This window comes from Eretmochelys imbricata, chromosome 8 (genome assembly GCF_965152235.1).
Source record: "Eretmochelys imbricata isolate rEreImb1 chromosome 8, rEreImb1.hap1, whole genome shotgun sequence".
NCBI lineage: Eukaryota > Metazoa > Chordata > Testudines > Cheloniidae > Eretmochelys > Eretmochelys imbricata.
This window is the reverse complement of record NC_135579.1, coordinates 49,421,486-49,433,590: the sequence shown is the minus strand read 5'-3', so window position 1 is coordinate 49,433,590 and position 12,105 is coordinate 49,421,486. Positions and strand designations below refer to the sequence as shown.

Below are 12,105 nucleotides of genomic sequence, written 5' to 3'. Positions count from 1 at the left end.
CTCAAATTGCACGTTGAAAGTCATAGGATAGCCAGTAACTGACTATTTTAGGGCAGACATGTCAGTTTGCAATAGGATACATAAACTTGCAAGAAGCCATTCAATGAGATATAACTCAACATAACTAATAATCCCACAGCTTCACTAAAATAATTCCTGCTGACAAAAAGAAAATCTAATCTAATCTTATTTCCCATCCCTGGCTGAAAATCACGATGGTGGGAGAACATAACTGATCTAGCCGTGATACCCCACTTCGCGCATCTCTCCACTGTGGCAGGTTTGTTTTTTGTGCCTGGGAACAAGTTACTTCACTTAGTGCCTCAGCTTCTTCATCTGTAAAATGGAGCTGATGATACCCTCCTCCATCAAGTGCTTTGAGATGTATGAGTGAAAGTGCTACATAAGAGTTAAGTGTTATTTGTTATCTGAGTAGCTGCTTCAGGGAGGCTTTTTGCTACTGTCACTGCAGAACTGGCTGTGAAGGCTCATCCTGCCCTGGCAGCTCTCTACTTCAGACCAAGTGACAAAGCTCAGTTGCCTTGTGCCTCTACTGTGACAGACCTATGAGACTGCACTGCCCATCAGCAAAGCTGACTTGAGTTCATAATATTCCCACAGTCTCACTTGGGAAGATACAGAGTATGAAGTTACAAGATCTATTTTAGTAGGTCTAATCCTGAGGAACACTGAAATTACATCTGTAATTCAAAATAAGTTTTAAGATCTTACTGACCACTGATTTGAACCAGACCAAACTTACAAGAAGGGAGTAAAATTACAGCAAAATCTCAAACATTTTTTTTTAACTGAAAAAAACTGACCATACCTTACATATCTTGTATAGCGATTCCTGCCCGTCTCCTCCTGTGTCTTTGAAATAGTCATGTGCTGGAAATGTTCGATGAATGTCTCGTGTAATGACGCTCTCCTGGGCAGAATCCTAATGAGAGAGAAAAAAATACTATTAGCACAGTTACAGTATAATTAAATATGCAGAATGTAAAATTATATCTGCAGTCAACATGGGTAACTGCCTTACTGACTCATCCCCCAAAAATGCACTTAAAAAAACCTCAATTCCAATAACCAGTTGACAGCTGCTTTAGTAAGAGCAACGTGGCAAGTTTTTCTTCCTCCAGGCTTAGGGTCCAAAAAGCTTAAACTCTGGTAGCACTTTAAGGAAATGGTTAGTCATTTAATTGTAGTTGCTTTTCCCCTGGAAATGTTGCGTACTATATCCCTCTGAATATCAAGAAAACAGAGTCAGACTGCCTCGAGCAACCTTACAGATGCATTTCTTCAAAACATATCAAGCCAACAGCAAAACTGTGCTAATTACAAATTAAAACTAGTAGTTTGAACCCGGCTATCTGAAAATACTTAAAATTGACCATTTAATGCTCTCAAGAAAAAAAAAAAAAAAAACAGAAAATGCTATTATACTAGAATCCATAATGGCCACACACAACTATTCATCTTGCCTCTCTCAGAACAGCAAAAGGAAGGAATAAGTGATTGTCAGACAAGTCCATACTTTCCCTTGCTACCAGTAACCTCTTTAATTCAGCTGAATTTTCATGCTGGCTAGTAATTAGATCTGTCTCTTTGTGTGCAAAAGGAAGCAGACTGCTTGGAAAGCTATGTGTCTGTCAAAAAACATCCAAATTATTGCAAATCAATCCTGAGAAAATTCTGCTAGCATATACCAAGCAGAGATGCCTACCTGGTTCTGAGACTTTTAGGGATGTTTGTGAAAATAATCAGGAAGGAATTAGGGAGCTTGCTTGGACCTCTCTCTCCCCTCTCCCCACAGAAACTGGGAATTCTCCCTCTCCTTCTTGTCTAGGCCCATGGGCTGGGAGACACCTGAGCCCCTTGTACTCCACTCCCAAACATGGAGAAATGGAGGTATAGCCCAAGGTAAGCTGCCCTCCTACGCCACTAGGGCTCTTAACTGCCTTGGCCAGTCCCAGGCCTGGACCTTCTTCCCAGAATGATACTCCTCATCTTCTCATTCTTCTGTTGCGTTCCCCTCTTTCCTCTGCAACTGCGACCTCCTCCTCCTCTGGCTTCTCCTCTCCTGTAGACTAAGCAGTGAGTGTCTGATAGCAGGCAAGCAGTGGGGACTTCAGTCGGGTTTGGGGCACTGGATTCATCACCCAAGCCACAGGCTGCGTGTTGTGCTGTACCTGCCCTATGTGGACCTTGCTGGCATACTCTAGGTGCTTAGAGGGCACTAACATAGTCCAGCAGAGTCCACAAAGGGCAAGTAGAATAGCCTGGGACTTGGGCAGTGAATCCAGCAGCATCCAACACATTCAAAATAACTGTGGCTTGCCTCCTATCAGAGCCACACTGTACAGTCTGAGTATTGCCAGAGGAGTGGTGGAGAAGAATGCCCTCCCTGGGGCCACAGCATTATTTGCTGTGTTTGTCAGATCCCAGTGGTGGTGAGTGACACACACACACTTGCAAAATTAGTAGAATTAATAATTTCGTAATTACATGTAAAAATCAGAAGGATTGTGGAAAGTTAGGGAGGGCTAGTATCTCTGTACCAAGGAGCGCAACAAAGGTCCATCTAGCCCAGTATCTTGTCTTCCAACAGTGGCCAATGCCAGATGCCCCAAAGGAATGAACAGAACAGGTAATCATCAAGAGATCCATCCTCTGTTGCCCATTCCCAGCTTCTGGCAAACAGAGTCTAGGGCCATCATCCATACCCATCCTGGCTAATATCCATTGAAGGACCTATCCTCCATGAACTTATCTAGTTCTTTTTTGAATCCTGTTATAGTCTTGGCCTTCACTACATCCTCTGGCAAAGTGTTCTACAGGTTGACTGTGCGTTGTGTGAAGAAATACTTCCTTTTGTTTGTTTTAAACCTGCTGCCTATTAATTTCATTTGGTGACTCCTAGTTCTTGTGTTATGAGGAGGAGTAAATAACCCTTCCTTATTTTCTCCACATCCATCATCATTTTATAGACATCATCATATCCCCCCCTTAGTCGTCTCTTTTCCAAGCTGAAAAGTCCCAATCCTATTCATCTCTCCTCATATGGAAGCTGTTCCATATCCCTAATCATTTATGTTGCCCTTTTCCAAACCGTTTCCAATTCCAATATATCTTTTTTGAGATGGGGTGACCACATATCCATGCAATATTCAAGACGTGGGTGTACCATGGATTTATACAGAGGGAATATGATATTTTCTGTCTTATTATCTATCCCTTTCCTAATGATTCCCAACATTCTGTTATCTTTTTTGACTACTGCTGCACACTGAGTGAATGTTTTCAGAGAAATATACACAATGACTCCAAGATCTCTTTCTTGAGTGGTAACCTCCTGAGGTCCCTTCCAACCCTGATATTCTATGAACAGCTAATTTAGACCTCATAATTTTATATGTATACCTGGGATTATGTTCTCCAATGAGCATTACTTTGCATTTATCAACACTGAATTTCATCTGCCATTTTGCCCAGTCACCCGGTTTTGTGAGATCCCTTTGTAACTCTCCCCAGTCTGCTTTGGACTTAACTATCTTGAGTAGTTTTGTAACATCTGCAAATTTTGCCACTTCACTGTTTACCCCATTTTCCAGATCATTTATGAATATGTTGAATAGGACTGGTCCCAGTACAGACCTCTGGGGGACACCACTATTCACCTCTCTCCATTCTGAAAATTGACCATTTATTCCTACCCTTTGTTTCTTATCTTTTAACCAGTTACCAATCCATAAGAGGACCTTCCCTCTTATCCCAGGACAGCTTACTTTACTTAAGACCTTTGGTGAGGGACCTTGTCAAAGGCTTTCTGAAAATTTAAGTACACTATATCGACTGGATCACCCTTGTCTATGTGCTTGTTGTCCCCCTCAAAGAATTCTAGTAGATTGGTGAGGCATGATTTCCCTTTACAAAATCTATGTTGACTCTTCCCCAACAAATTATGTTCATATATGTGTCTGACAATTCTGTTCTTTACTACAGTTTCTACCAGTTTGCCCAGTACTGAAGTCAGGCGTACTGGCCTGTAATTGCCGGGATCGTCTCTGGAGCCTTTTTAAAAACTGGCATCAGATTAGCTATCCTCCAGTCATCTGGTATAGAAACTGATTTAAATGATAGGTTACAAACCACAGTTAGTAATTCTGCAATTTCACATTTGAGTTCCTTCAAAACTCTTAAGTGAATACCATCTAATCCCGGTGATTTATTACTGTTTAATTTATCAATTTGTTCCAAGACCTCCTCTAATGACACCTCAATCTAGGGCAGTTCTTCAGATTCTAAACAGAATGGCTCAGGTTTGGGAATCTCCCTCACATCCTCAGCCATGAAGACCGATGTGAAGAATTCACTTAGTTTCTCTACAATGGTTTTATCGTCCTTGAGTGCTCCTCTAGCATCTCGATCGTCCAGTGGCCCCACTGGTTGTTTAGCAGGCTGCCTACTTTCTGATGTACTTACTTTTTCTTTGCTATTACTTTTTGAATCTTTGGCTAGCTGTTCTTCAAATTCTTTTTTGGCCTGTCTAATTATATTTTTACACTTCACTTGCCAGAGTTTATACTCCTTTGAATTATCCTCACTAGGATTTAACTTCCACTTTTTAAAGGATACCTTTTTGCCTCTCACTGCGTCTTTTACTTTGTTGTTTAGCCACTGTGGCACTTTTTTGATTTTTTTACTATGTTTTTTAATTTGGGGTATACATTTAATTTGAGCCTCTATTATGGTGTCTTTAAAAAGTTTCCATGCAGCTTGCAGGAATTTCATTTTTGGCACTGTACCTTTTAAATTTCTGTTTACTAACTTCCTCATTTTTGCCAAGTATCAGAGGGGTACTCTGTTAATCTGTATCCACAAAAACAACGAGGAGTCTGGTGGCACCTTAAAGGCTAACAGATTTATTTGGGCATAAGCTTTTGTGGGCAAAAACCCCAACTTCTGCGTCTGAAAAACATCATCTGGAAGGAGGTCCCAACTATGGGATCATTTCCCTCTGCTCCAGTTGGATGGTCTCCTTCCCTGAGACTTTCATCCTCCTCAATAGCACAGAGGCTGTCAAACTGGGAGTGGGGCCGTTCTACTGTGTCCCGTAAAGTCTCATCTCTGTCCTGGAAAGTCTCATCTATGTACCTCTCTGTCTCCCTTAGCTCATCCAGTTCAGCCACTCTGGCCTCCAAAGCCCGTACACAGTCTCTGAGAGCCAGGAGCTCCTTATACCGAATGCACACATATGCCACCTGCCCATAGGGCAGGTAATCATACATGCTGCATTGAGTGTAATAAACTGGATAGCCCCCACTCTATTGTTGGGCTTCTGCCTGCATTCTATTTTTACTCCTGCACCCCTTTCCTTTGTTGATGTTTTGTTTTTATCAGGGGGTATTTTTGGCCTTAAGTTTAAAGAAGTTTAAAGAATGTTAGTGTATCTAGCCCCCCCATCACACTTTCCCCTAAACTCCCTCGCAAAACTCCTCTGTTCGCTAGCTCCTCTGGTGGCTTAGGAGCAGACTTTTTAAAGCCCTGGTCTTCCTGAGTAGCCCAGCCCACTGGTTAAGGGTTAATGGGTACTAAAGGGTTTAGATCAAAGCCTCATTAAGAAGCACATCATGGAGCATATGCTGTAGTAGGTATAGAACCAATGCAATTTATTCCCTCCTCAGAGCAGCAGGGAGGCCAGGAGGAAGATTGTGACTCAGGGAGTCATAATCTCCATCTCAGGGCTACCCTGTATTCAGGGCAGATTGTTAACTCAAGATTTATCCCAGAATAAGGAGAAATTGTTCAGAATAAATTGGAAACCACATTCTTGACTGTGTGATGATGTAGGTCAACTGGGAGCCACTCACCACTAGAACTCATGAGAAAGGAGGAGACTTTCAGATAGGATGGAAGGTACATCATTCTCTTTCTACTTTTTAAAATATAAATTAACCAAATTTCAAATACTGTAACTTACAACAGCAGTTTCACATCTTTGAAAAGAGAATTCCCAGATTTTCATTGGTGCTCATCACTTGTTTCCAGTTCTGAAGGTCCAGAGATATTGATCTTTGAAGTGGACACTTTTAGATATTAAAAGGCTACTTTAGGACACTTTCAGAAGGTTTTATGTCTCCCTCTGAGCCCCACAGAGTTGAGAAAGAGTAACTAAGGCATCTGGCTTTACAGGCTCAGGAATATGAAAAATAATCTCAACATATTTTGTTAAAATTCCCTAAAATATTTGTAAATGTGACACACACACAATAAATAAAGATGTGGTGTAGTATAAAGGTTTTGTCAGCACTGGCTTAGAATGAAAACATGTCTTTGCCACTTGTGAATATGGCTTTCCCAAACTCATGCCACAATAAAACTTTACACCACACAATCCTGTACTCACATTCTCTCACTCCCTTTCCTCTCTACATTCTCCACATTTTTATATAAAAATATATAAAATTGACGCAGCATGTACATAATCCCACACAATTCCAGCTTCACAATCAACTATTTTAAAAATTCAATAGTCCTTTTCCTTTTAAAATATCTCACATTAGAATTTGTATGTCACATGTTGGAGTGTATTGAGTGAAAGATTTTTTTTTTGTGAAGTTCAGTTCAGCTTCTTTCCATAAATAGACCATCTCTTAATTATCATAATCTTTTATTCATCTGGGAGTATAAAATGCACCAATCTTAATTAAAAGAGAGACAGGAATTGAGAAAAAGCAGAAGGGGCTATTCCTGGGAGGCTTTTTAACAGAGTTAGATATCAAGATACTTGGATGAAGAGAATGGTTAGGTTAGCCCAATAAATACACTGGTCAATTTAGTTCTGTAGTATGCTACCTTAGTCTCAAACATATTAACTGCTGTCATAGCAAAAATAGCTTGTACTGGCATTAGAATATAATAGTCTTTCTAGATATGAGCCCAAACCAAAACCTTAGATCTGAACAGCCCTGAACTTCGGAGAATTCAAACCTGACTATGAAGTGTGTGTCCTAGGCCCACCTCTGACCATTACAATACTGTGGGCTATTAATTCACCTTTTTTCAAGACGGTAAAAATCTTTATTTCATCCAACTGTCTCCCACTGTCCTCAGACTGTTTTCTGGACAAGATTTTCAAAAACAACAAGTGATTTTGATTTATAGGCACCCAAACTGAAACACTGTAAATGGATCAATTTTCAGAAAGTGATGAACACCTCTCCTCTGAAAATGTGGCTCCTTAAAAGACCCTCAGTTTGGGAACCCAAAATTACCAGTCATTTAAAAAATCTTGGCTTCTAGGTATTATAACAGCTTGCCGTTAAGGAGGTGGATCGTTTTCATATGGAGGAAGTCTGGATTTGGATTGGTCCTGAGTAAAACTGACAAATTCAAATTAGATCCAATTTTTTTTTATTTTTTTTTAAACAGCGAGGGTGATTAACCAATGGACAAACTACCAAGGAAAGTGGTTGATATCCATTTCTTGATGTCTTCAAATCAACAGCAGACACCTTTCTGGAAAATATGTTTTCCTGCACCCTAACCCCCTGCCGCACCCCGCACCCTTCCTGTACCCCAACCCCCTGTCCTCAGCCCCCCCCGCACCCCAACCCCCTGCCCTGAGCCCCTGCTGCACTTCACACCCCTCCTGCACCACAACCTCCTGCCCTGAGCCCCCTGCTGCACCCACACCCCTCCCGCACCCCAACCCCCTGCCCTGAGCCCCCTCCTGCACCCCAACCCCTTGCCCTGAGCCCCCTCGTACATCCCACACCCCTCCTCTGCCCCAACACCTTGCCCTGAGCCCCTTCCTGCACACCACACCCCCTCACCATACCCCGCACCCCAACCCCCTGCCCACCCCTACATTCATGGCCCTGCATGCAATTTCCCCACCCAGATGTGGCCCTTGGGCCAAAAAGTTTGCCCACCCCTGCTCTAGGCCTAGAGCTACTGTCAAGGCTCTTTCCCCACTCTGAACTCTAGGGTACAGATGTGGGGACCTGCATGAAAACCTCCTAAGCTTATTTTAACCATCTTAGGTTAAAACTTCCCCAAGGTACAAACTATTTTCCTTCTTCCCTTGGACTTTATTGCTGCCACCACCAAGTGTCTAACAGATATATAACCAGGAAAGAGCCCGCTTGGAAACGTCTTTACCCACAAACTCCTCCCCAAACCCTACACCCCCTTTCCTGGGGAAGGCTTGATAAAAATCCTCACCAATTTGCATAGGTGAACACAGACGCAAACCCTTGGATCTTAAGAACAAGGAAAAAGCAATCAGGTACTTAAAAGAAGAATTTTAATAGAAGAAAAAGTAAAAGAATCACCTCTGTAAAATCAGGATGGTAAATACCTTATAGGGTAATCAGATTCGAAACAAAGAGAACCCCTCTAGGCAAAACCTTAAGTTACAAAAAGACACAAAAACAGGAACATCCATTCCATTCAGCAGAGTATTTTATCAGCCATTTAAACAAAACAGAATCTAACGCATATCTAGCTAGATTACTTACTAAGTTCTAAGACTCCGTTCCTGTTCTGTTCCCAGCAAAAGCATCACACAGACAGAGAGAACTTTTGTTTCTCCCCTCGCCCGCCCCCGCCCGCCCGCCCCCCCGCCTCCAGCTTTGAAAGTATCTTGTCTCCTCATTGGTCATCTTGGTCAGGTACCAGCGAGATTATCCTAGCTTCTTAACCCTTTACAGGTGAAAGGGTTTTTCCTCTGGCCAGGAGGGATTTTAAAGGTGTTTACCCTTGCCTTTATATTTATGACAGCTACTTATACTCAGATCCACCTACCATATTGTAACGTACATCGCCCACTGCACATCCATCTCTGAATTTGGCCCAATAGAGTCTAAACATAAGTGCAATTTAAGGAATTTAGGATGGTATACACTGAGGAGCTAGAAGAGGAGGAGGGGGTTAGAAAAGAAAACAACAGAGGATATAACAATCCATATGTGAAAGCAGACTGCACCTTACTTTAATTTACAATGTCTCACCACTGCTTCCTGCTACTCAGCGTGTACTTACACCAGCTCTTCCTTCGAGATTAGTAAACTGGTCTGAGAAAGTAACCTATACCACCCTTATACATCACCTGTGAATTTCACAAGAATGCTGTGAAAGTAAACACTAGCATTGCAAAACATGTCCTCATCTGGAGTAATGTACAAGTACTGGTCACTCATTCTCAAAAAGGATATTGCAGGATTACAGGAGATTTAGAGAGGAGTGACAAGAATCATCAAGAGCATGTGAAAAAAAAGAAATTGTAAAGCTTAGGATTGTTTACCTTTGTGAACTATATAAAATAAGAAATGGCCTAGAGAAGATTCAATGAGAACCTCTGTTCTCCCTGTCTCATAACATAAGAACAAAGGGACATTTAACAAAATTCAAAGGTCAGAAATTCAAAACAGATAAATGAAAATATGTTTTCACACAATAAGAACGGCCATACTGGGTCAGACCAAAGATCCATCCAGCCCAGTATCCGGTCTACTGACAGTGGCCAATGCCAGGTGCCCTAGGGGCAGTGAAACTAACAGGTAATGATCAAGTGATCTCTCTCCTACCATCCATCTCCACCCACTGACAAACAGAGGCTAGGGACATCATTCCTTACCCATCCTGGCTAATAGCTATTAATGGACTTAACCTCCATGAATTTATCTAGTTCTCTTTTAAACCCTGTTATAGTCCTAGCCTTCACAACCTCTTCAGGCAAGGAGTTCCACAGGTTGACTGTGCGCTGTATGAAGAAGAACTTCCTTTTATTTGTTGCTCCATGCATAATTAGGCAGTGGAATTCACTGCCACAGGAAGTCACTGGGGCAAGGAACTTAGCACAATTGAAAGACATTTGAATATTTATATGGAAATCAAGAAAAGAACTATAATTAGTAACAAACATTTTGGAAGGGATATTAAGACAATCTCTAACTACCAGAGCTCAGAATAGGACCTAATGTGGGACACAAATACCACCACATCTGCTTACAGTGGGCTTTCCTTAACTTTTCTCTGGCATATCTGGTGCTCACTTCTGGCAGAGACGGGATAGCAGACCAGATGGACTTTCGTTCTGATCCAGTCTGGCAATTCCTACATTCCAAAGAACTTTGCAAAATACAAAATTATAATACTAATAATTTAAAAGAGCTAAATACATATGTAGATACTGTTCCATGCTTGTCCATTTTTCAGAACAAAAAAAGAAGGTAATATGCAGAGTTCAAAGGGGTCAGGTAACACCTGGTCAGACCCAGAGAAAAGTTACCATCCAGCTAAAAGATTAGGTGAATTTTAATTTTTTTCCCCTGTAAACATTCATTACACTATTAGAGCGGATACAATACAATTAATAATGCAACATTTCTTCAAAAAAACCCGACAACCCTTTACTCTGCCTGAGTTTTTCTTCATTCTTTCCTTTTTCTCTCTCTATTCTGCACTCTCTCTTTTTTCTGCTACATACTGATACATTTAGTCTGTCTCAATCTGTTTGGTCTTTCAAAAAAAACAACAAACCCCACAGGTTCCATTTGCTTCAAGGCATTGAGTGCCCGATGGTCAGCTTGTCCCATTGTGATGGAGTACTGTAAATTTAAAGTGTTCATTAAAAGCTTATCAAGGAGTCTCTTGAAGTTGCATGCAGAAGACAAAGACACTGTATATCAGAGAGAGTTTCTGCCTGTGGCATAGGTAAGTTGGAGGTGTGGTTTGAAAAAAAAAGGTGGTTGTCTGTCCACTGGAAGTTACCCAGACCATGATGTGCATACTCAGTGTCATTCAACATTTCTTACAGGCATAAAGGTGTAGCAGCCTCTAGTTCTTCTGGAAGGCTCTTTTCTACTTCTACTTTCCTTATTTTTACATGATTCTGTGGCAGTGAGATTCTGAATGGCTGCTACTGGGAACCATAAGAAATCTAATTATAAAAAATAAACAGATGACAATCCTGCACTACTTATTATTATTATTTATTTGTATTACTGTAGTGCTTCTTGCTAAATATTTTATATTTTGCTCTCATGCTGCTTCCATTAGCTGGGCGTTGGGATTGCTTCATTCCATTATAAGGTATTGATTTGATTCATTAAGCTGATGATTTTACTTAGTAAAGAATCAGCAAATATTACTAAAAAGTTCAAGTGACTACACTGGAGACAGAGTTAAGAAACTTTGGTTTAAGATTGCAAAAGGAAAACTGAGGGCATGGAGATAAATGATTGAGAGTTCCATTCTCACTCTTAATGAGAATACCATGGCTGTAAACCACTGAGAAAGTTAATTGAAGGCTACTCTTGCGGTTAAAGCACTGGTCTGAGTCAGAATACTCCTGACTGTGCCATTGACTCATTGTGCTACTCTGGGCAAGTCACTTCACATCCAATTAGCCACCTTAACTCACAATAAATAGTACCTTACTTCCCTGATATCAGATTACTGCAGAGTACCGATTTCTGATTAATTGCAAGAGTATGGCAAAGGTGATAGATTTGGGCTTTTACTTCCTATGCACGTCAGTTTCTTCATCTATATATTGGTAGTGTTGCAGGGCTTATCAAGTTTTATAAGGCTCTTTGAGAGCTCCACTGGAAGACATTATATAAGGGGAAAGTATTTTTATTGCTCCAGAAGACAACTTCAGTCAAATAAAAAGAGGTTAAGGTCATTAAAGTGAGGGTATTTTTTTAAACATGTTTATTCAACAGACTGAGGCTGTTCAACTGGCTGTTTATGTGTGTTCCGAAATTAAACCTAGTTTTGGAGATAAGAAGACCAGTGTAAATGGTTAAGATTTCAAGGAACTGCTGCTCTCCAGAGTTGGCTTATTTTTCACTTGCAAGTTGAGCGACTCCAGCTCTGAGGAATGGCCCTAATAAAATTCAGTTTAATAGGCCTTCAAATGCATGGCAGCCACTAACATTTGTACTGCCTGCTGCTAGCAAAATATTAATATTTGATGTTACAGCATTTTCATTTTAGAAGTCTATTAAGCTCGTGTCTTCAGTGTTTCTGGATTTTGTCATGGAACTGCATTCTTTAAGGTTTACACAGACTGAAAGAGTTGCTGATAGACTG

The 12,105-nt window shown here is 41.0% G+C and overlaps 1 protein-coding gene across 5 annotated transcripts in view; it reads right to left on the bottom strand.

The window, feature by feature from the left end:
* RABGAP1L (RAB GTPase activating protein 1 like) overlaps window positions 1-12,105 on the bottom strand; it is a 560,046-nt gene that overhangs the window by 206,906 nt on the left and 341,035 nt on the right. For all 5 annotated transcript variants that reach the window (XM_077824229.1, XM_077824232.1, XM_077824228.1 and 2 more), the window contains one exon: window positions 830-943. In XM_077824229.1, coding sequence (XP_077680355.1) covers window positions 830-943 — 114 coding nt within the window. The remainder of the gene's footprint in view (window positions 1-829; window positions 944-12,105) is intronic.